Consider the following 22,010-nt stretch of genomic DNA (forward strand, 5'->3'; position numbering starts at 1 on the left):
ACACACGCAGTAACTTGTTCCAATGAGGATCGTATGTTTTAAGAAAAATCATCAATGCTTCACACTCGGATATCGCAAATTGCTTCATGGATTTGGATGCAAACATGAAGGGGATTGGATCGTCTTCCGCCTGCAATAAACGCTTGTAAGACTTGTGAACTTGATCTGAAGGATGGTATTGGAAATGGTGGGTTTATACGCTGGCGTACCTTCAACCATAACGATATAGAGATGTTTTTGTCACATCTTGCGTCGGCCTCCTCTGCTGCTCGCTTTGCTTCCTCTTCATTTGATCGGTTGAGGTGGTACATGCGCATAGTAGAAGGTGATAGAACCAAAGGATGCAGCGGTGGGGCCGGCCCAAGTAAGTTCGCATCGTTAATTTGCGAGCTGGAATTACTGTCATGGTTGTTTGTCGCGGGCGTAAGTCCAATGTTGCTATTTTCTGCGGTTTCAATGACGGTATTAAGGAAAGGTTGGGTGTTTGGTATGACGTTCTTTGCACGCTCCCCGCTTTCGTGTGTGTGGCACTTTGATCCAGTTGCATCTTGCTGAGATCGGCAGCACTGCATGTCATAGATTATAAGATTAGACGTTCATCAGCTCAAATGTCTTTCGGTGTTGTAGAGGTCTTCACACTTACATCAGTACACGCTTGCCATTGGCATTGGCGATTGCTGTGCTTGGATTTTCCTTTGTGAGTAACTACCCCGTCTATTCCCGCACATGGCAATCGCGCTCGTTTATTGTCAGGCATCGATTTATTATTGTGGTGATGGTTTATTCTCTTGTGACGCTGAACTGAAGGACTGGAATGTTGTTCTTGATCGTTGGCTGGTTTGTCGAATGAAGGGTCAGTTGCATGATTCAATGTGCGAATGTCCTGAATGAAATTTAAGCAATTATATGTTCGAATGGAGCCACCTTGGAATGGGCACTGGCAGAGACACATATGGGGATAATATTAGATATTACCCAGCCGATAATGAAAGATTAGTCAAATGCAGCGTACCTTGATACCGATTAAAGGCTTGTTGGGTTGATGGCGAGGATTGTAATACTTTGAAGAGTGGATGGGTTTGAGTCTGCAACTATGACCAGAACAACAAAAGCCTGTTGATTGACCGTTTTCGACCTGTAGCTGACTGTGTGGATGAAGCCGACGTTCATAAATGAGGTTAGGATAATGTAGTACAAGATTGGTGGGCATTGAAAACACGGTCACAAACAGACCGTGGTTTAAATTGATAGTGAAATTGAAAAAGTAGGTAGTTGCGAATGTTTAATTGGCCAGAGCGCAGCTCCTTGATAATGCGAGGTTCAACTGGTTGAAGCGGTAAAGAAGGAGAAGACAGCGGTGGCATTATATTTCTTCTTGCTGCGCGTTTGGTGTGAAGATAAGGACATGCTCAACCAAGTTTGGGCCGTTTGTTAAACCTTTGAGGGTTCTCGGTAAAGTCGTCAAGGAGGGTTAATAACGCCCTCTTTCGTAGTTTGGATCTTTTTGAGGTGGCCATTGGTGCTCGTTTTGTCAGACGTTTTCACATATTTAATCGTGGTTTGGGAATCGTGGTCCACTATGGCGCTGGATTGGGAGTGCGGTATCGTGATAGGTGGGTATCCCACTGCGTCAAACGCGTGTGGATCATCTGTCCGACGCAAAGGTTTTACGAGTTCTCAGGCTCGTGTGACACTTGCTATGACAGGTTCCTAGGGGGGTGTTAAGGAACTTTCTTTTGGGAACGTTCCCTAGTTCCGCGGATGCGACCATGCCCTCCATTTAAAGGTCATGATAAGCAACCTCACCGGGTCTGCCGACTATTTTTGGCACGAGTTACACAAGCACGATCCAAAGCTTAACCGAGCAGTCTTCAGTCTTATATTCTGGTCAATTGACGAAGAACTCCAACGCAAACTTAACGTTTATGGGTCTGCTGGAGATGCCTATCAACTCTTGGCAGGTCGATTCCAATCAAAATCCCCAGCTCAATGTATCATGGGTCGCGCCAATTTTCCTGTGGAGATCTTGGAGAACATCGTGAACATGGTTCACCACCAGTCTCACGAAGAAAAAGCATCTACAACAACAAGAAAATTGGAGCGGATCTCACACTCTCTACAGGAAGGTTCAAATTGTGAAGCATACCTGGATCACTATAGCCCGCCAATTCTTAATACCTTTCAAAGTCTGGCCGCGGTGAATAGAAGATTTCACAGGCTTTGTCTCCCTGTGTTGTGGCAGGTATGGAATCTCTTTCTTTGCCTGAATTCCAGTGAAACCACATGTGAATTTGAAAGATGCTTATTCGATTGTATCGGGTGAACCTATCAGCACCTCCGATTTCCTAGCGCCCTTCCTGCTCCTATGTCACTTTGGACAGAGGGGATACTCTTGAGGCACGGGCAGCTAGTAAAATCCTTTGAATTCGAAATAGAAGACTTGTTTAAAGATGAAGAGCTTACAGAAGTTGAAAGAAGTGTTGATGATAACACAGAAGTTAAACCATCCGACAGCACCCAAGATGTGACAAGAAATGGGATTGGGCTGATGAACATTGAAAAGATTTTCAAATCTTGTTCTTGTTTAGAATCAGTAGAAATTGATTTTCCAGAGGATTTGTATGACACAAAATTGTTTTCTTCTTTCATATTCCGCTTGAAAGGTCTATTTGGACTTATCCCTCAACTTAAACATTTGAAAGTAGGGGATCTTGGATATGAGAGTCTTCCGAGGACAACTGTTGATTATCTTCTCAAGAAACTGCCGTCTCTTGCATCATTAGAACTGTATTACTCTCGGTTTGGCGAAGTAGGATCCACGGAAAAATCCTTGGGATGGATCCTGGCCCAGCATCATAACCTTCGCCGATTACGTCTTGATGGTATCGCTTGCGATGATCAAACTTGGACCTTGAACACTTGGCTGGCTTACAGATCTTGATCTTGAAATTTGCCGCGACTTGACTGCTAGCATGGTCCAGAAACTACTCAGCGGGGCTGCTCCTTGTCTTACTAGATTACAGGTCACAATTGTGGATTACTACGACGAAGAAGATGTCGATGGTCAGACTGATCTCCCAGCTCTCGAACAGCTCATCCTAGCTCATCACTCAAGAAACTTTGATCTATTTGTAAGCTTTAAAGGCTGTAAAAATATACAAATGATCAAATTATGTCTTCCTGTCAAGAAGGATCAATGGAACTTGTTGAAGCATTTTTTGTCAACACATACATGGCCTAAGCTCTCTGTTTTACATCTTTGCAACTATCATCCTTACGTCCACGGGACCCGTGATCACCGTCATTGCAAGAAACTGACTAAGGACGACGTGGATGAAATTTGGAATTCTTTCAAAATCAAACTTGTGATCATTTGAAACACTGATCTACTTGGCTGAGGCCGCAATTTTGTTTTTGCCGTATGATGTTGTGGGCTGTAATTATATGGTCTTTATTGTTCTTCAAGAAGTTTTTCTTTTGTTGCAGATCTACTCATCCAACAATACTACCTCATATATCTATATCCTTCTTCTTCCTTAATGATTGAGGATATTGAATATCAAGCTAATAGCTCACAAAGTTTGTCACGTTTTCAAACATGATCAGCTTTTGTTGGTCTCAATGTAGAGACCCGGCCCCGGTATGTAGGAATCGGCTCAGGATCATCAAAAAAAAATCAGGTTTTTTTGCATTTTTCTCCTCAACCAGCACTCCAAAAAACTCGAGGCTGGCATCATAAGATAGCCCTTCTTTGCCCGCACACAATGAGCTACTGTGCACCTCCATAAGTAGTGGAGTGTTGTGTGCACAAGCAAATACCCAAAAAGTGTGTTTTGTTAGGAGGGTCTGTACGCGCTTTCCAGGGTCCTGTCTGCACCAATCACCTGTCATGTAGTTTCAGTAATGTGGAGCTTTCATGTCGAGTCATTTTCCAATCTTGACCTATTGACTTGACCAATACCAAGGATTTTATCATCATGACATTTTGTCCAATCACATACACAGTGCCCGTTGAATGCGTCCTCGACGTCGAGGTCACAATGCTATCTACAGTTTTGCTCGCAATTGAACCGTTTTCAAACAAAATCCATGTTCAGCGCCGACTGAGGACAAGGGCTTCTACAGTCAAAGATCAGCCTTTGACTTAATCTCAACACCTAATGAGTGTGACCAAGCGTTGATGCTGAGACTATGATGAACTTACACTACCTCTTCAACCTCAATGAACTGAGAGTTTTGAAATAAATGATGCTGGGTTTTGTTTTTGTGCAGAAAGCGCCAAACCCTGGTACAGCTCACGTGTATGTATGTACATACATAGTCACTAAAGATTCTCCAGGCTATTGATCACTTTTATCAAACACCACTACATACCTGCCGTTCAAATGGCTGATGAAGCTCGCTCAAAACCGGAACCTCTCTTGCACAGTCATTCACAAGATACACCTTCACTCAAACTTACTCAAAAGCATTGTTGCGACTTTTTCTCAATATACCAGTAACTTCAGGACATCTGGATGGGGAACACGAAGAAATTATCGAACTGTATATCTTCTGGAACTTGTTTGAATATTGACTATGTATCTTTGCTTGATTTAGAGGGTGGAGGTTTAGTATTAGCCGGTCATGGAATCTGTTGTATTGATGGATTTGTTAAGATGGACAAATCTGATTGAACAGCGATTCTGAAGTGATGGGACAACAAACGAGTTTGGTTTTGAAAGCAGGTGTCACTACTACCTTGAATGCAAGAGCCTCAATCTTAGCAGCAGCCAATCCACTCCATGGTCAATAAGATTCAAAAACCAGTCCAGTAGATGATATCAATTTACCAGCTGCATTACTTAGTCAATTTGATGTTTTTGATACTAGATAAACCTAAACGAGAAGATGATGAACGATTAGCCCAGCATGTGACTTATAGTATGTGAAGTCGTCTCTTTATGATTCATTGTTTTGGGGTTACTTAAATGATTAAAAGAGATATTGAAAACTGATTTTTGGTTCGATCTCTTTTTAGGCTTGTATCAAAGAATATGAAGGTCTTGATGTTTGGGCTCGTGAAAGGAATGACACTGAATTGCGGTTTTTAGATAATGGACATGATTGAAACACAATTCAATACTTCTTAAAACATTTTTCTAAAGTTTTATTTGATATTTCCAAGAAGAAAAAAACCCTTTCTGCTGAGAATTTCTTCTGGATGGCAGTTTTGTTGTACAAAGATGAGGAAGTGATGAATTTGAAGTTTTTTGTGTTGTCAGACTTTATTTTTGGGAATACTTGTTTCAATTTTTTTTGAAGATATTTATTGGTGCTTAGTTGTCAAGGACTAAAAGATGAATCTTTCTTCTGATTGTCACTTTTTCCAACCACATAGGGCCAATCATGATATTGATGATGGTGGTGATAAATTTGTGGAAGGATGGTACCCTTAATCTTCACGGCTGAACAATTGAGTTTACAGACAGTCTGTCAACATCATATGCATCCATTATGATTGATATTGGACTCATTGGTGGGTCGGTGCATCTCTTTTTGCTGGTATCATTCACGTCATGGAACAGATTAGAGTTGGATTTTAGACGGGCGAGAACATGATTAGTGATGTTGATGTTCTTCACACTATAGTGATTTCAGTACGTTCCAGGATAGAATACTGTTGGATCAGGTATTGATATCAAGAGACTCGTCACGGATTGGAAGCTTCTTAGTCTCGTTCACCAGACGTAGGCATAGCAGAGATGATGGCTACATGACGAACAAAGGTGTCAGTATGGATAAACACAACCATAAAACGACAATGAAGTGCACTGACCTGATAGCACAGCAAAACAAATTGCTTTGATGAAAATTCGAATTCAAACTTCAGTCGGAACTGAGTAGTTTGCCTTGGAGTCCCTGACGGTAGGTGAGCACTCAGAGAGAAGGAGCTGAACAACTTTGTGTAAGAGTCAAGTTACTATTTTTTGTCTCTGAGCAAAACCTGGCCTTTGTTCATGTTTCTCAAAGAGATGTGTTACTTACAAACGCGAACAAAATTTGAACAAAATTACACACTAGATGTGACCTCGACGTCGAGGACGCATACAACGGGCACTGTGATACAACCCGTCGTCTCAGACATTCATGTGCACTTTGACTTGGTCTGTTCTGTTGTTCTACCTATTGAACTTTGGTAAATCTTCCTCATAGCGGTACTGAGTTCTACAATGTTACCACTTTTTCTAATGATGGTTGAACCAATTGCATATTTCTAGAATGATTTCTAAAATCACTGTAGCTTCAAAGAATTAAACACTGCATATGAAGAAGGCATGTCCTATTGAGCTAATTATTCAATCTAGAGTTGGTCAAGACATAAGTTTTACCTACCATCTGGTATCATCAAATACACAGGAGCTTCAAAATTTTCTGATACACGACCATTCACAACACGACTGACCGTTCACAAAGCTTGATGCTTGAATTTTAGTATGAGCAAGCAACATACCCACTTCATGTGATCAAATTCAAATAAACTCAATGGGAGCTTTGATGAAAGATGAACGTAAGAAGTGAATGATCATCATTCTATTAGTCATTCCAGTAAGAATAAAAGAGGATAAAAAGTACACGGGCTGAGCTCTTAAAAGACAAAGTTTGTAGATGCTTTTAAAAATGATTTTGAATACCAGACTTGAAGTGAAAGTGATATGGTGGAATCTCATGAAATGAGATGGAGCAATTGAATTTGATGACATAAATCTAAATTATAAGAGTACAAGAACTGACAAGATGTCAATGATAAGGCAACAAACTAATCCCAAGAGATAGAAATTGTTTTTTCATTATTTATCAGAAAACAGATAACAGATAACAATGCAATCATGTTGAGAAGATCGGATCAAGATGAATCTCAACTGACTCCATACACACAATCTATCACATCCCACTTTTTTTGCTGGGGCCTTCCCTTTCCTTCTACCGTTCCTTCTGACCCGTCTTCACCCACATTCCAACCACAGGTGGACCGCCAATGGATTGGATAGACCTAGATAGACCTCCCATTGGGACAGATAGAGGTTGAGTCTGGATTGTGTCACACCACCAAAGCTCGTCAATCATCAGTTTTCAAATTGTCATCCTTGTTCAATGTCTACGCTTTCTACTTTGTCAACACCACCAGTTCTGTTTTCATGTCAAACTACTGTTCCTCACCTGCACGAATGAGCACCCTTCTAAAACCCAATGATGTTTACCCTGGTGTTGAGTATTTGATTCAACCCCTTCAATCATGAGCTGGGCATTTTCATGATGTGTTTGTACACTTGCTGACCGATGTGTTGTTTGGCAGGCTTAGCCAAGGGATTCCTGTAGCTTGCAATGTGCCATATGCTGATCAGTCTGACAACTTACTTCCTGACACCGATCTTGGTCTGTTCAACACCCAAACAAAGATCAAACCAAATGCAACCCCAACCAAGGGAGACAAGATAAGCCTGCTCTCGAGTGACAAGGGGGTTGAGATCAACCTGTGCACAAGCAAGCAGTAGATGTATGACTATGTGGAGGAAGTTCCCTCCAAAATCCCGGGTACAAGATATCCATAATATCTCATTTTTTCTTCTGATGGTGATATGTGTTTAAGGTCAACTAATCATTTGACCTTCCTACTCTTGTCTTGCCAGTGTGATCTAGGCACTCAAAAAAATGGTCTCATGTGGCTCCTCAGTGTATCTTACACTTTCTACTTACTCAAAGGTACCAACATAGCCAAGGGCAATAGCACAAAGAAAAAACCTGTCTACAGTTCCATCCAGGTCTTTGCCCTGGCCCCTCCCTGACCCTCCCTGGCTCTCCCAAAGCCGCCCCCAAAATTCCCTGGCGGAAATTTTTTGCAAAGACTGGCCCTGGCTCTCAAGCTTGCAAGTGCAGGAGTCACACATATTTAGCTGTACAGGCCTTGCTTTTAGCCCCTCCAGCTCCCCTGAAGCCTGTCCCCGTAAGCTCCCCACCAAAAGTTTCTTCCCAACCCTCATCCTGTCTCCCAAACTTGCAGGGGTGGGATTCAGGGACTCCCCGGAATTGTGGGGCTGGGGCAATGGCTTGAATATGACTCCAAAAAGTTGAATATAACTAACATGTGTTTGAATTTCTGTGTATGAATCCGATCCAAACTTGAATATTTGAGGACTTTGATGATCACTGTTGTCATTTTTATGTTTGTTGTTGAGGGTCCTTCAGCCACAGTATGTGTACAAACAACAGTTGGACATGATCAGAGGTTGGACTCGGTCAAACATATCTACAAACCAAAGCAGCAACTTGCTAAAAAAAATCTTTTGCTGAATTGTGCAATTGACCAAAGAAGAAACAAAGAAACAAAAAGATTAGAGAGAGTGTGAAAAGAGACAGAGATGTAATTAGATAAACCATTGAGGAAATTGCTACAGTCTATTTACCCCAATCAAATAGATTAATGATTGATACTTATAAGTCATCTTATCAATCCAATTGTACTTCTCTTTCCTCATCTTTGGAAAGAGAAGTACGTACAATTTCATTTTTTATTCTCTTAACTTACTTATATTAATGTTTCCATTTCTGATGTTATGTTACGTTTCAATCAATATATAGTTCATTATCTCTTTTAGTTCCCAGAGATCAGTTATTGAATCAGAGATAACTTAAACTAACAAAACATCTGTACCAATATCCAGGTCAGAACTATTCTTTATTAGATATTGTGTATGAGTTGGTTCTCAATGTGCTATTGCGTATGCTCTTAGTTCCCCAAACCTACAGTTATCATACTTGATTCCAAAACACTCAAACATTCTTATCTTTGCTCACTATAAGAACATTCATAACAGCAATAAATTATCACCATCCACTTGCATACCAGCCAAGGTATTGACCAATAACTTAAATGTGGTAAAAGAACCTCTTTGATCTTTGAATCTGGATTGTAGTTGAAAGATATTTTTAGAAAAAAAATCACAGAAGTCTTGAATGTTAACTGATTGATTACTGACTTCACAGTCCCCAGCTACTGGTCACTTGTAGGCCAGAGACTACCACTGACTTCACCAGGACTTCAACAGGATTTGAAAATGACTTCAAAATTGTTTCAACGTGTAATATCACTGTGGGAGTAATTTGCCGGTCATACCACCAAAATTCTGATGTCATCATATGTCATCATAAATCTATAAAAACCTGCTCCTGTATTCACAGATCAAGAATATATAGTCTATCAAACTTTATCATGTAAATTGACTGAGTTATTGAGGTTCAAAAAAATCATGGACAAAAAATACTGTTTTTGTACTATCATTGAGACTTGGATCTTGAATATCTTCAATCTTTATCAATATACAAATACATTAAATTTAACATTATTTTCCACAATATGTTTCTCCATATATCTGTCCCCTGCAGCATTTGTCTATGGGTAGTATTTTGATATGTAATTCCTGATTGTATATGGAAGTTGTATTTTATGAAGTCCTTTGACCTTGTGGAAAGCTGTGATGAAATGTAGGGCAGAAATCATGCTCAAATTGATTGATATTCAGCCTGAGCCCCAAAACCAACGCCCCAAACCTTTGGGGTGCGGGTTTGGTCAGGCGTTTTGGGACCCCAATACATCAGGGGGCCTGTAGGGTTTGGGGGCAGGGGCTGCATGGTCCTCAAACCCCCAATGTTATCCTCGGGGATCCCTGGCTACCCGCAGGTTTTAGGCCTTTGGGATAGGGGTTGGGGGGGGGCTTCTGAGAGCTGGGGTTTGATTGGGTTGGGGTAGGGTTTGGGCCCGGGGGAGCTCTTTGGATATTGGTTTGGGGTGCGGGTAGGCCATTACCCGCATTTTTTGGGTTGGGGCTCAGGCTGAATTGATATGTGTGTAAGTAGTATTTTCCAAACGTCTCTGCCATTAATTTCTTCATATTCTCCCCAGAACCAGTCCATTTGTCTGGAGTTGTGAGTCCAATGTTTTATTAAATCTGCCAATTCACCAACCTCCCCCTTAGGGCAACACAATACCTTTTGTTACCCTAAGGTACGGGGGGGCGCCGCCTGCGGGCTCCGGACTTGCATCAGTGAGAAAAAGTTCTCATCTGGCAAACTTGGCTCTTGCTGCTTTGCCGGGTGGGTGGGTGGCAAATTTTTTGATGATGTAATATAACTTTCAAAACTTGAGAGAGCTGAGTTGAGCGTAGGCAAGAGAAAAACTTGTAGCGCGGAAATTTTGGGTTGTGTAAGAAAAGTTTTGTACTTTCTTCTCAACTCAATTTCAGGGAGAGAGAACCTCTTCCAAGGTTCCTTGTTACAAGCATATTCTTACACCTACCTCCAACTCTTCAGCTCATGGAACTCCGCACCAAGACATGCCTTAGTCGGTGCTCACACTTCAATAAAAGAAAGATTGGAGTGCTCATGTAAAATCCACAATTACATATAGTGATATTCCTCATACAGAAAGGCTGTATAGAACAAAATTGTAGATGATACCTTGATTTGATTGATGTTCAATATCTTCATCCAATATCTTCATTTTCATTGAATGATGACACCGCGGGAATTAACTCGTTTGAAGCCCGATTGAGTGAAATTTCGGTGTCCGGGTTCGAAATTTCCTCAAATCAAGAAACTCGTTCACAACTCGTTAGCATTAGGTTTGCCAATTTCCCTCGGGCTGACTGCTGGCCCCGTGTATGTACAGTCACATGATAAAATAACAACCCCTTTCACCATTACTCGCCTTCACCTTCCTTTGTCAAGCCTTGATCAACCAGATACACAAGAAAGGAGTTCAGTGGGGAAGTGAGACAGCCAAACCGTTGGAATCAAAGGTTTTGAGAGTGCTGTGTATGTATATGTATTGTAGCGTACTCAAGGGAAATCGGCGAACATAATGCTAACGAGTTGTGAACGAGTTTCACGATTCGAGGAAATTTCGAACCCGGACACCGAAATTTCGCTCAATCGGGTTTTGAACGAGTTAATTCCCGCGGTGTGAGGGAGATTGATTGATGAAGGAGATGTGTGTAGTAGATTGATTGATGAGAAGATGGAAGGAAATTCAAAGGATGTGTGGAGTCAAGGGTGATTTTGAGCATTTTGCATCTTACTCACAACATTCATCTTTTACTCTCATTTGTAATTTTGTTGTAGTTTATTTTATTGGGATCTTTCAATGTATATAGGTTGGTATTATTTATTGTATGATTGGAATAGATTATCTAATAATAATTGAAAGAGATTGATTCAAATTGGTTTGATGAAGCTGCTTCAGAGACACCAAGATGAAGTAATTTTTGAACATGCTGTGCTTAAGATCTGACAAGACCAAAGACTTTTCACACGCTTTTTGATCTCATCCTTCCAAAAGGCAAACCACGTTTTTTTACAGAAGGGCTTTCGTAGATTTACCAAAGTGGTTTCCCAGAATGCGATTTCTAGGCAATCGCACTAAACAAACGCGCCCTAAATTAAGAGCTCAAAATCGCACTGGACGTCCAGACTGTCCAGAATTCCCAACATGTCTTCAAATCCAATGGATGAACACGTGAGAGGAATAACAGATAATAAGATTCTCAAGGGTGAAATGGATAAAAATAAGCCAGCAATGGAGGGTTCATCTACTGCTTCCCAAAACTGGCGATACCCGAGTGCTGAAGATAGGCGAAGGACTCAAGCACCGAAAGGATTCATGGATTGAAATGATAATAAGGTCCAGATACTGATTCATCGACTTACTAAATTCATGACAAGCGATGTAGATATACATTGTCATCTACGACGTAGTAAACGGTGATGTCAACAAAATGCATGCGCGACTTGAGAAGACCTTGAAATCAAAAATTCGAAAAGATTTATTGATAATGCGCAACAGATGTAAAAAGAGTGCAGTAGATTTGTTTTTTGTGGGTAAAGCGTGATGCCGGGTGATTGTACTGTGGTCGATCAAAGACTTGAATCAATTTTCCAGATATGTGATTCCCTTGTTGACCGTATGGATTTTTTCAAAATTTCATCAACTCATTTTACAATCCTGATCACACCCTGGCCCCTCTGCAATAAACAATCACATGAAGAAAAATCTCAATAAGCACAGATTTAAGAAATTAATCATAAAACTTAAATCAATTATTTTCTCCTTTCAAAATAGCTTTCTAATCTAAGGTATATTTCTGGTTGATTAGGTTACATAAACGAAGGACTTCCTGAATTTCCTTTAGCTTGCATTCTTTCTCCTACTTTTGCATTAACATTAAAAAACTTCTCAACACATCTATTAACCATTCAGAAAGAAAGAAAGGCAGAAAAAAAAACAGTCAAATTTTCTCTAAGTTTTAAATCATTTTAACTTGAAATGGAAAAAACTTTTGATCAAATCACTTACCTATCTACACAAACACTTTCACCTTTATTTAAATCAGGTTCAGCATACCTATTTCCAATACATTTAGTATGACAAGATCGTACTAATCTAAAACACCCAAGATCAAGACCACCCAAAAAAAAAGTCATTAAGAAACTTCATTTTGAAACAACTTGTTTTTCCATTGTTTAGAGATTGAGTGATAAAACTAACCGATTAAAAAGATCAGATACCATTTCAAGTTCTGTTACTGCTGAATCCATTGCTGCAGAAGACGAAGCTGTTGGTTGACTACTTCCACGACCAAAGAATGACATTCTTGATAAGGTTTCTTTTGATTTGAATTCGATTTGACTTTTTCGTGAGGTGTGGTTTGATCTGGTTTGATCGAATCTTGCCGAGGCTGATTGATCTGCAGTGCTCGGTTCACGAGTATTTCCAACCCGATAGGTACCGGTGCATGCTGTCGGGTCCGGTATTGACTTGCGCAAAGAGCGCGCCCTTGCTCCGAAGGGCACATGGCAATGTCGGGCTATGCGTGCATTGGGCAGAGACATCGCAAGGATGACCATCTTTCTTTTCCTCTAGTCCAGCATCATCAAAATAGATTCAGCTTTTTTCAGAGAGCTTGTCCCACAGCCTTGAAGGTATGATGTGCTTCAGTATTGAAACTTCAGTCTAAAAGGTAGAAAGCTTTGTAACAAAAACAAGCATGAACTCAAGAAAGAAAAGAATTGATAATCGATATTATTAACCCAACTAATAATTTACAAATCAAACATCTAATCACTTAGAAACCATCAAGAAATGATATTGTGCCATTTCTTTAGTTAATATCGATACTATGTGTGAGATTTTTTTGGATTCCACCAAGCTAATTCTACAAGAGGTTTTGCAAACCATTCATCTTTAAGAACATCAAGATCTTGTTTTATAAAAAGTTGAGGCCAAGACTTTTCAGAAAAAGATGAATGATCAATCCTAAGTAAACCTAATCCAAAGATCAATTCATTAATCCTATAAACCGGTCCAACTAATTTTCCTATAGGTCTTTGACTGATTTTTAAATTTTCATCATCAGATCTCATAGAATGATTAGATACTAATGTTAAATCACCTTTATTAAATTCACAAGTTTCTGAAAAATCAATTTGATTAGGAATAGAAGTGATCTGATCACTTGAATCTCCCGTGCTTTTCTTAAAGATTGATAATGGTACGAGTCGTTTACGTATCACACCAGTATGATAAGTACGAGCCGTAAGTTCTTGACCTACATAACAACCTTTTTTGAAATCGATAGCATGATGATGATCTAAATTAGCTTCGAATGGTAAAGTTGCTTGATAAGGTGGTGAAAGTGTATAAGGTAATGAAGCATTCAAAAGTTGATGTAAATCATAAGAATTAGTTGAAGAAGTGGGTATTGATAAACATTCTGGTCATCAAGAATGGGTTTTGAATCAAATTTATCAGATATTGAAGTTTTCAAGTAAGAGCAAATACGAAAAGCTTACCCATTTTTGTGTTGGATGAACTTTGATCATCAAGAATCCTATAACCTAATTGACCATTACCTCTTCCATCTTTCCAAACATTCAAATCTTCTATTGATTCATGAATAGATTTAGGTAAACCTTCATTTGACTTTTTAGAAAATGAAATAGAATCATTCCAAAGAGTCCAAATCGAGAATTGTTTTGAAAGTTTTAATTTGACTTTATTTCTTAAGATAAATCTTGAAAGCCATTTTATCAAATTCGTGGATTCTCGATCACATACTTCGATTAAATAGCTAGATGAGTTTGGGTTTGATTGGTTTGATAAATCAGGATAAATAAAACAATCAAATAATAAACGACCTTTAGGATTTAAGATGGCGGTATAGGTGGCTGTTTGATCAGTTTTTCGGTTATTCGTTGTTGCATTGAAATCTGGTATGTGATTGGTGATTAATCCTTTAAGAAACGTTTTTGAATCTTCACCTGAGATTGAAATCAAATGCTTTGAAGATAGTTTTGTTTTAACCCATTCTTGTTGATATGAACTTGAATTGAATTTCCGTTGATTGATCGAAAATGATGCGAGTTTCGGTGGTTTGATTTCTTTTATTGTTCTAAGATTTCCTTTGAACATTATCTTGAAGAAGTGATTGAGTTCATTCTTGTGAATTCTGAAAATCATCAAACACGTCCTTGGTATTACCCGGTGTGACACTGTATGATAAAGTTCCGGGCCCGGCGAGGCTCTGGCTTCTCACTTGCTCAACGGGACAAAATTCTACAACCAATTCCGGCAATCCTCATTGTTGAAGCATTTACATAATTTTGAATCCAACTTGAACCAATGACAAAAGCTCTTCATAGCATTCAGAAACTACAACCAGGCAACTTTTTCAAAAGAGTTCAAGAACATAATATGTATGGAAGTTCATAGTCAAAGAAACGATTCATCATGATCAACAAGTACAAGTACAAGGTAAAAGATAATGACAGATTGATTTGGTTAAAAGACTAGATTGATAACTTCCTTTTTCTTTTTTTTTTTGAGATACAATGTATAAAGGAAGATGTAAAGCAAATGATCAAAACAAGACACAAAATGAAGAAAAACGTTTTTAAGCTCAATTGAAAATAGACATTTTTTGACTACTTGAATGGTATGAAGGAAGAGCTTTGTAGAAAGAAGAGAAAATCTGGTATGTCAGTTAGAAGGTAATCTTTCAGACTGTGTCGTCATGGAAATCCCATTTGGTGTTCTAAAACAATGAAGCCAAAAAATAAAGTCAGATCAGTGAGCAGAGGAGAAGGATACGCATGATTCGGAGGGATAGTATGATTCCACAGAGCTCTTACCTTGGGACTGATAGGCGCGTGTTTCACATATCGGTCGTTATCAGCAGGTCTTTCTTTTTTCTTACATGACGCCAACATGGATTGCATGGTACTAAGCCAAACAAGTATGATACATTCATGTCAGTTGCTAGGGTCCACTTTGGTGTCGATTAGTACATTTGAAGTTATGGATTTGAGCTTACAGGCAAACGGCGAAACAATTGAGCACTGGACTCCAACCGGTGGAAAGGATCGATGCGCATATATGGCCATTACTCTACATTAAGAGCATGTCAGTCATCTGTTGTTTTTTCGGGTTTTCACTACGATACCCATGATTGAAACATACATAGATGTGAGGATGCTCAGGTGCTTGCCATCCAGGTTCATCTCCAGTAGGAGGACTAACCACAAAGACCACTTCAGGTGATTCGATAGGATATTGAGGGGACTATTGAATGAATGAATGCGCTTGAATCAGTCTCATCTCAATGAAATTATAGATAATCATAATTTTGAATAGAAAATATACACACAAATCGGAATCGAAGTACAAAACTTTCGCCACTGTAAAGCGTATCAGGTGGACCTGAGAGTAAGATTTTCCATTCTTTAAGCTATGTATGAAAAGTGAGGATTCAGTGGGTTTTGAGACTCATTTGAATTTGAGAAAGGAAAGAAAACCGAGGAGGTTTACTTACATCATCAGCTTTTAAAAGACTGCATCCGGCTGGACAACCGTCATTTTGCAACTCCATTAATTCCTTGATTAAGAAATGAGGTTTGAAAAGTATCAGTATATCTTGAAAGTGAGGCTTGTTTAAGAGTTAATCAAGTTTGACTAACTTTGGTTAAACGTTTGTTGAAGATGCTAGCCATGATTGTTGAGATTCGAGTGAGATTGGTTGAGAAATTGAAAAGTGCTTGAAGTTGTGTTTTTATCAAATCAAAGTCAACTTCAATATGAAAGTCGAATCGAGAAAGTCAAGCAATCAGATATAAGCATATCTTGTTGGTCACATGGCTTAAAATAGTAACACACAAGCGTCGTCCGGCCCGGACGAGCTTTTTGGCGTCCGACGTGGCTGAAGTACCGTGATCCGATGACCGACTTGAAGCTGCAGCCCATCTATCGACCGGCTGCAGGCGGGATCGCCAGCGAACTTCTTCCTTAAATTGCGGGACAAGTGATCAACAAATAACGGTTTTTTTCTAAACCTGAATTCCTCAACAAACATAATTTTTTATCATTTGATACCATTTTTAGATTTCAATAAAATGCAAAGCAAACCCAGACACCCATCCACAAACACAAACACATACACACAAAGAAAATCAAAAAAAAGAAAGGCATAGACATACAAAATTGATCAAAAATCAAAAAATCAAAAAGATGAGACGTAAAAAAGCAAAAAACAAAACATCATATGAAAACCCAACACTTTGATCTCTTAAAGAAAACCTGGTTTTCCCCTTACCCCCCCTCTGCCATCGACAAGATAACAAGCATATATATTTAATCTATAGCATATATATATATATAATCTATATATATGTATATATCAAAAAAGAAATAAAAAATGGAATAAAGATAAACACATTTGAAATACCAAAAGGATAAAGAACCAAAAAGTCAGACAAAGAAAAAATGAATCAACTTTCATGCTTTTTTTTCATCTCCTTCCTAACCCATTCTAACTATTTCCTAAAGAAAAAAAAAGGAAACTACCCTATCAAACTTTTTTTTTTTGACTTCTACCTGTTTACTTCTTTTTTAAATTTAATCAAAATATTCCATCACTGATCACCAAAAAAGAACTTCAACCTTTAAAATCATTCAATCCAAAGAATTTCACCTTCAAAAAAAAGGTACGAGAAGAGCGAAGGAGTAAAAGAAAAAAAAAGCAAAGAAAAAAGGAAATCGAACAGAAAAGATAAAAAGAAACCTGTAGGAAGAAAACCATTGACATTCATTTAATCAACCCAATGAAACCAAAAACTCCATCGCCTTCTTTTCAAACTTTGATTTTCCCAGTTCATGATTTTTCATTATTCCCCGTACTCTTTTCATTCCCCCCCACTTCACTATTACTACTAATAGTCCCAAACGGTTTCCTAAAAATAACCTGAGCATGATCCACCATCAATTCAATAACTTTAGCAGTATGAGGCATATCCGAAAACTGTCGGTTTGGATTAGGTGACCTTAAAAGAGTAGGACCAAAAACGACTCCTAAGTTTTGGGCTGTCATTTTATTCGAATCTGATAATCTTTGAATTCGATTCAAATGTTTCATCAAGACATTTAATGTTTCGAAATGGATTTGTGGTAATTGATAAACCACTCTTTCTAAAGCTTCTAATCTTACTGTCTCTTGTGGCATAGCTATATTGACCAAAACAAAACAGATTCGTTTCAGATTAGTTTCTGATCGATCAAATCGGAAATGAGTTTAAAAAAATCTTACCTGCAACAGTTACAAATGCTTCATGTAATTCAAATGTAAAAAGTGGATTAGGTAATTGTCTAAAATAATTTTTCAAAGCCGAAGTGATGGCCGAAATATCATTAAATTTATTCAAATCATTTAAATCGACATTTAAACCTTTTTCAAAACTGTTTTGTACTGCCTTGACTGATGACATTCCTCCTGTTTTCCTATAAATTCCTTCAAATTTCAAACCTATCCATAAAAAAAATCCAAATTAGTCAACGTACCATTCAAAACTAAGGTTCAAAAATGGATGAAGAAAAAGTAGAACGTACCATTTTGTTCTACTGCTTCAATACATTTCACTACAACATGTGGTACTAAATTGTTTTCTAATTTAGCTTGTGTGATTAAATCATTTCCAAATATACAAGCTTCAACTATTTCAGAGGAATTTTCATCTATATTTAAATTTCCATTCGTATTTTGACATCCAAAAAAGTTTGGTGCACATTTAGTATGACTATAACTTCCACATACTGGTTAAGGTCAAGAAACGTAATCAGTCATTTTGTTTCAATATTTCTACATGAACGGATGTGGATCAATAAAGAAAGTTACTAACCTGTACATCTCACTTCGGCTAAACCCCAAAATTTATCACCACAATAATCACATCGAACTGGTCTAAGTGCACTAACCGGTTGAAAGTTATGAGGCCGAAGTGCAGCAGGTAAACTAAGTAATGCATTAGGTCCCGAGTTATTATTAGCGGTAGTAGGTGTCGTTCCACTTGTTCCAGCCGTTGGTCCTGCACTAGATGGCAGTCCATTTGCTTCATTTATTGATCCATCTTTATGGTGTGTGGGTCTAGGCGCTACCACAGCTTTTTGTGTTTTACCCCATTTAAACTTTCTTGTAGTAGCTATTGTAACTTCAGTAGGTAAAGGTGATTGTTCATCTGCCAGATCGTGTTGTGCTTGTTGAGCAAGATGAGATTGTTGTGATGATGACGGAGAGTGAGCACCACCACCACGTTGATCATTCAAATTGCGAGAAACGACATGTTGATGACCATGGCTACTCGACAAGGCACCCAATCTACCAATACTAGCTCTTGTGTCTTCCAATTGACGTGCAGCTGAGGCATTAAGTTCACTCAATTGATCATGTCGTTGATTAAGTTGATCAAGTTCTCTAGCATGTGAGTCTCTTACTTTAGCTAAATGTTGGATTTCGGCCTTCAATCGATCTCTTTCGAGAACCAATCCATCAATCTGATCACGATAATCTTGTTTGACTGAATCTAATTTAGCAGATAAAGATTTCGAAACCGAAGATTCTGCTTCAGTTTCAGTAACACTTTGAATATCATTCAATGCTTCTACTTCAGCTACTCTTAAATCACGTTCAATTGTAAGTTGACTTAAATGTTTTTGTAAACCAGAAACTGAGTTTTTCAATTCTTCCGATTCTTGTTCGAGTGTTTTTAATGATTTGATTTCAGTTAATTTAGATGCTTGTTCAAACATTTCTGATTTCAATTCTCTCATCCTGCTTTCAGCTTCTTGACGTGCAGATACTTCTCGATCGTATTCTTCTCTCGCAAGACTAAATCCTTCATGAGCTGTTCTTGATGCCCTTTTCATCGCATTATACTCATTTTGTAACTCTTTCATCCTTTCTTTTGTATTTTGAAGTGAACTTAATAATTGTTCTACTAATGCTACATCTAATGACATATCTCCTCCAGAACCTGTCGCATTTGCCAAATCACGATTCAAGCTAATCGATTCTCTTACTTTTCTGCTCACTTCATCCGAATCATCCTTTCCATCACGTCTGCTTCGCAACTGTTGTCGATCATCGCTGGCCAAATGTTCCATTTCAGGTGTAGAAGATCGGGTATCGAGAGCAGCAGAATCAAGTGGTACGCCGCTCGGAACGCCATCTTCATGGTCACCATTAGGTGGATTGCTATCATTACCAACTGAATCCAAATAAAAGAGTACTTCAGGATCGTAAAATGACAAAGGTCGATCTGTTGTACCAGGTACTGTAATACGGTTTTTGGGTTCAGGATAAGTTGGATGTGGGGTTGAAGGAATTGATGATTGATTTTGATGATTATGTTCATCAGTTGATTCTGACGAGCCAGGTTCTAGATCTTCTTCTATCAAATCAGGTCGAGAGAAATAAGGTGACAAATGATCGAGATGAAGGTCATCTGTCGCTCTACCTCGGCCTGGACCAAGCATCACGCTACGTCGGGTATTTGCTTTGGCCACATCAATGTTGACCAATGGTACATTGATTGATGGAGAACTTTGTTGATGATTATCATCTGTGATACGTGAAAATGATACATCATCTGGATGACTTGGCTTTGGGCTAGGCATCTGAGGTGAGGATTCAAAAGAACGAGCCAGAATATTCGACGATGACTGGGTAGAACTATTGAGAGATCGAGATCCATCAGAGGTAGCAGGACGCGTAGGATAACGAGGACGAGCGGTGCCACCGAGATGATCGTGTAGGTATGAAGCTGGACTCAAAGGAAGGGAGGGAGGTACAGCTCGAAGTCCAGTAGGCTGAGATTCTACAGTTGATAGGATTTGCTCGAATAGTTTGGACGATGTTGAAGGTGAACGAATAGGTCCGTCCTTGGGAGGTGGGGAGGGAGGGACGGTGGGTGATGTGGGTGATGTCACATTGACAGGTAGACGAGAGCTGTGACGGGACGGTGGTTCTTGAGGACCGGCACTAGGAGAGCGTTTCTTTTGCTGAGTGATACCCAAGAGGTTACCGATACTGGTACGACGCATTGATCGAAGAGCACCGCCGTCACTCCGACCTGGAGAAGGGCTTGAAGGTGGTAGATCAGGTAGTGGAGATTTCATATGACCATGGTGAGAGTTATTGTCCAAAGCTTTATCGGTGGATGAGTTTAGGGATGAAAAATAATTGGAATTCGAGTTGTTATTGGATGCGAGTTGAGGTGAATGCTTTGATTGATTAGCAGATAATGGAGGTGAGTAATTCTTAGAATGATGTGACGCTGAAGACTCGAAACTGGACAGATGAGGAGGACCTGTTGAAGATTGATTTAGGTGTTTTGGCTTGTTGGATGACTTTGAGGAAGGATTGAGTGATTTCTCGTTGGAGCGTACTGGATCACGTTCTCGTTCTTTCTTGGCGTTCGGATTGGATGACTTATTACGCTTAGCTTCAGCATGCCGTCTTGATCTAGTAACTCGATCATTGTGACATGTCATACAATAAATCCCTTGACTAGTCTTTGCAAAGATAAGTTCTTCAATTCGATTCTGACAAGATCTACACCTAAAGCAATCTGCATGATAAGATTCATCCCCAGTGACGATAGCTTCATTCGAGATTGGATTTTTACAAACTGAACAGATATATGAACAATTCTCGCAAACTGGTGATCCATCAGAAAGCAAGAGTAGGTTTGTATCATGTTCGACCAAGTTTCGACACTTTGCACAGCGAAAACTGATTGTGAGAATCGATTCATAGATAAGTGAGTCAGTAAGTAGAATTTAAATAGAGCAAGGGGTAAGAATGAAGATAGAGAGATCAACCTACCAATCGACATGCCAAAGTGAATTACCAAAAGAAACTACTACACTATCACCAGTTGAACCAGTATCTTCCAAGATGTTTTTACAACCATTACAAGCAATACGTTCTGGAGCGATTGAAGGAGTAAGAGGTTGGGCAGTGTCAGAGGTAAGTTCAGAGGGACTGTTAGGATGGTTAGAATGAAGAGGTAATGGTAATTTGGGTAATCTATTGTCAGTCATCACAGTTTTGAAGGTGGTGTTTGGTTGTGATTGTGGTTGTTCTTGGTTGGTAGTGGTAGTGGAGTGGTAGTGGTCAACAAGAGATGTGGGTTTGATTTGATTTGATTTGATTTGATTGAATTGGTTTGAATCTAAAAACTTAAACTCTGATCAAAATCATAAAAAATTAAATAAAATTAAAATTAAAATTATCAAATCAGTTTTCTTTCTCTTCTATTTTCGATTTCATCAAATATTTCAAATAAACACTTCAGAAACAAAATACCGAAGCCGTGACGCGAGGTGTCCGCCACCCGATCATCGGGTTTTTCGATTGATCTTTTTGGTCTTTTTAAAACATCTAGATACAGCTGTTTCGAGAAAGGTTGACAACTTTTTGCTGGAGAAAGTTGTCTCCGCAGCGGCTGAAACCAAAGACAAAACTTGATTACAGGTTTATTTTTTCCTGTATTCTTCCAATTAGCGGAGAGACAAAATCAAGTGAGGGACAAAACTTGGGTTTTGCACATTGGCGAGATTTTCAAAAAAAATCAATCTTTGTTGGAACAGC

At 39.1% G+C, this 22,010-nt stretch overlaps 5 protein-coding genes across 5 annotated transcripts; 2 read left to right on the forward strand and 3 right to left on the reverse strand.

The window, feature by feature from the left end:
• Positions 1–1,579: 1,579 nt before the first annotated feature.
• Positions 1,580–3,377, forward strand: MELLADRAFT_66825 (uncharacterized protein; the record flags this gene model as incomplete). The annotated part of the gene is made up of 4 exons (XM_007414843.1): positions 1,580–1,706; positions 1,962–2,242; positions 2,408–2,882; positions 2,935–3,377. The coding sequence occupies 4 exons, from the start codon at positions 1,580–1,582 to the stop codon at positions 3,375–3,377; spliced, it is 1,326 nt and encodes a 441-aa protein (XP_007414905.1).
• Positions 3,378–4,693: 1,316 nt separating this feature from the next.
• On the forward strand, positions 4,694–5,110 carry MELLADRAFT_91889 (uncharacterized protein; the record flags this gene model as incomplete). The annotated part of the gene is made up of 3 exons (XM_007414844.1): positions 4,694–4,787; positions 4,849–4,923; positions 5,034–5,110. 3 exons carry the CDS (start codon positions 4,694–4,696, stop codon positions 5,108–5,110), a joined length of 246 nt encoding a protein of 81 aa, XP_007414906.1.
• Positions 5,111–12,189: 7,079 nt separating this feature from the next.
• MELLADRAFT_38961 (uncharacterized protein) lies at positions 12,190–12,684 on the reverse strand (the record flags this gene model as incomplete). Its single annotated transcript, XM_007414859.1, has 3 exons — positions 12,190–12,277; positions 12,389–12,475; positions 12,581–12,684. The coding sequence occupies 3 exons, from the start codon at positions 12,682–12,684 to the stop codon at positions 12,190–12,192; spliced, it is 279 nt and encodes a 92-aa protein (XP_007414921.1).
• A 2,405-nt stretch (positions 12,685–15,089) lies between these two features.
• MELLADRAFT_110721 (uncharacterized protein) lies at positions 15,090–16,080 on the reverse strand (the record flags this gene model as incomplete). The annotated part of the gene is made up of 7 exons (XM_007414858.1): positions 15,090–15,125; positions 15,223–15,313; positions 15,405–15,478; positions 15,551–15,652; positions 15,738–15,818; positions 15,903–15,965; positions 16,048–16,080. 7 exons carry the CDS (start codon positions 16,078–16,080, stop codon positions 15,090–15,092), a joined length of 480 nt encoding a protein of 159 aa, XP_007414920.1.
• A 1,157-nt stretch (positions 16,081–17,237) lies between these two features.
• On the reverse strand, positions 17,238–21,460 carry MELLADRAFT_91892 (uncharacterized protein; the record flags this gene model as incomplete). Its single annotated transcript, XM_007414857.1, has 6 exons — positions 17,238–17,587; positions 17,670–17,885; positions 17,969–18,172; positions 18,259–20,638; positions 20,804–21,149; positions 21,243–21,460. The coding sequence occupies 6 exons, from the start codon at positions 21,458–21,460 to the stop codon at positions 17,238–17,240; spliced, it is 3,714 nt and encodes a 1,237-aa protein (XP_007414919.1).
• Between the last annotated feature and the right edge of the window lie 550 nt (positions 21,461–22,010).

Source organism: Melampsora larici-populina (genome assembly GCF_000204055.1).
Source record: "Melampsora larici-populina 98AG31 unplaced genomic scaffold MELLAscaffold_46, whole genome shotgun sequence".
Lineage (NCBI taxonomy): Eukaryota > Fungi > Basidiomycota > Pucciniomycetes > Pucciniales > Melampsoraceae > Melampsora > Melampsora laricis-populina.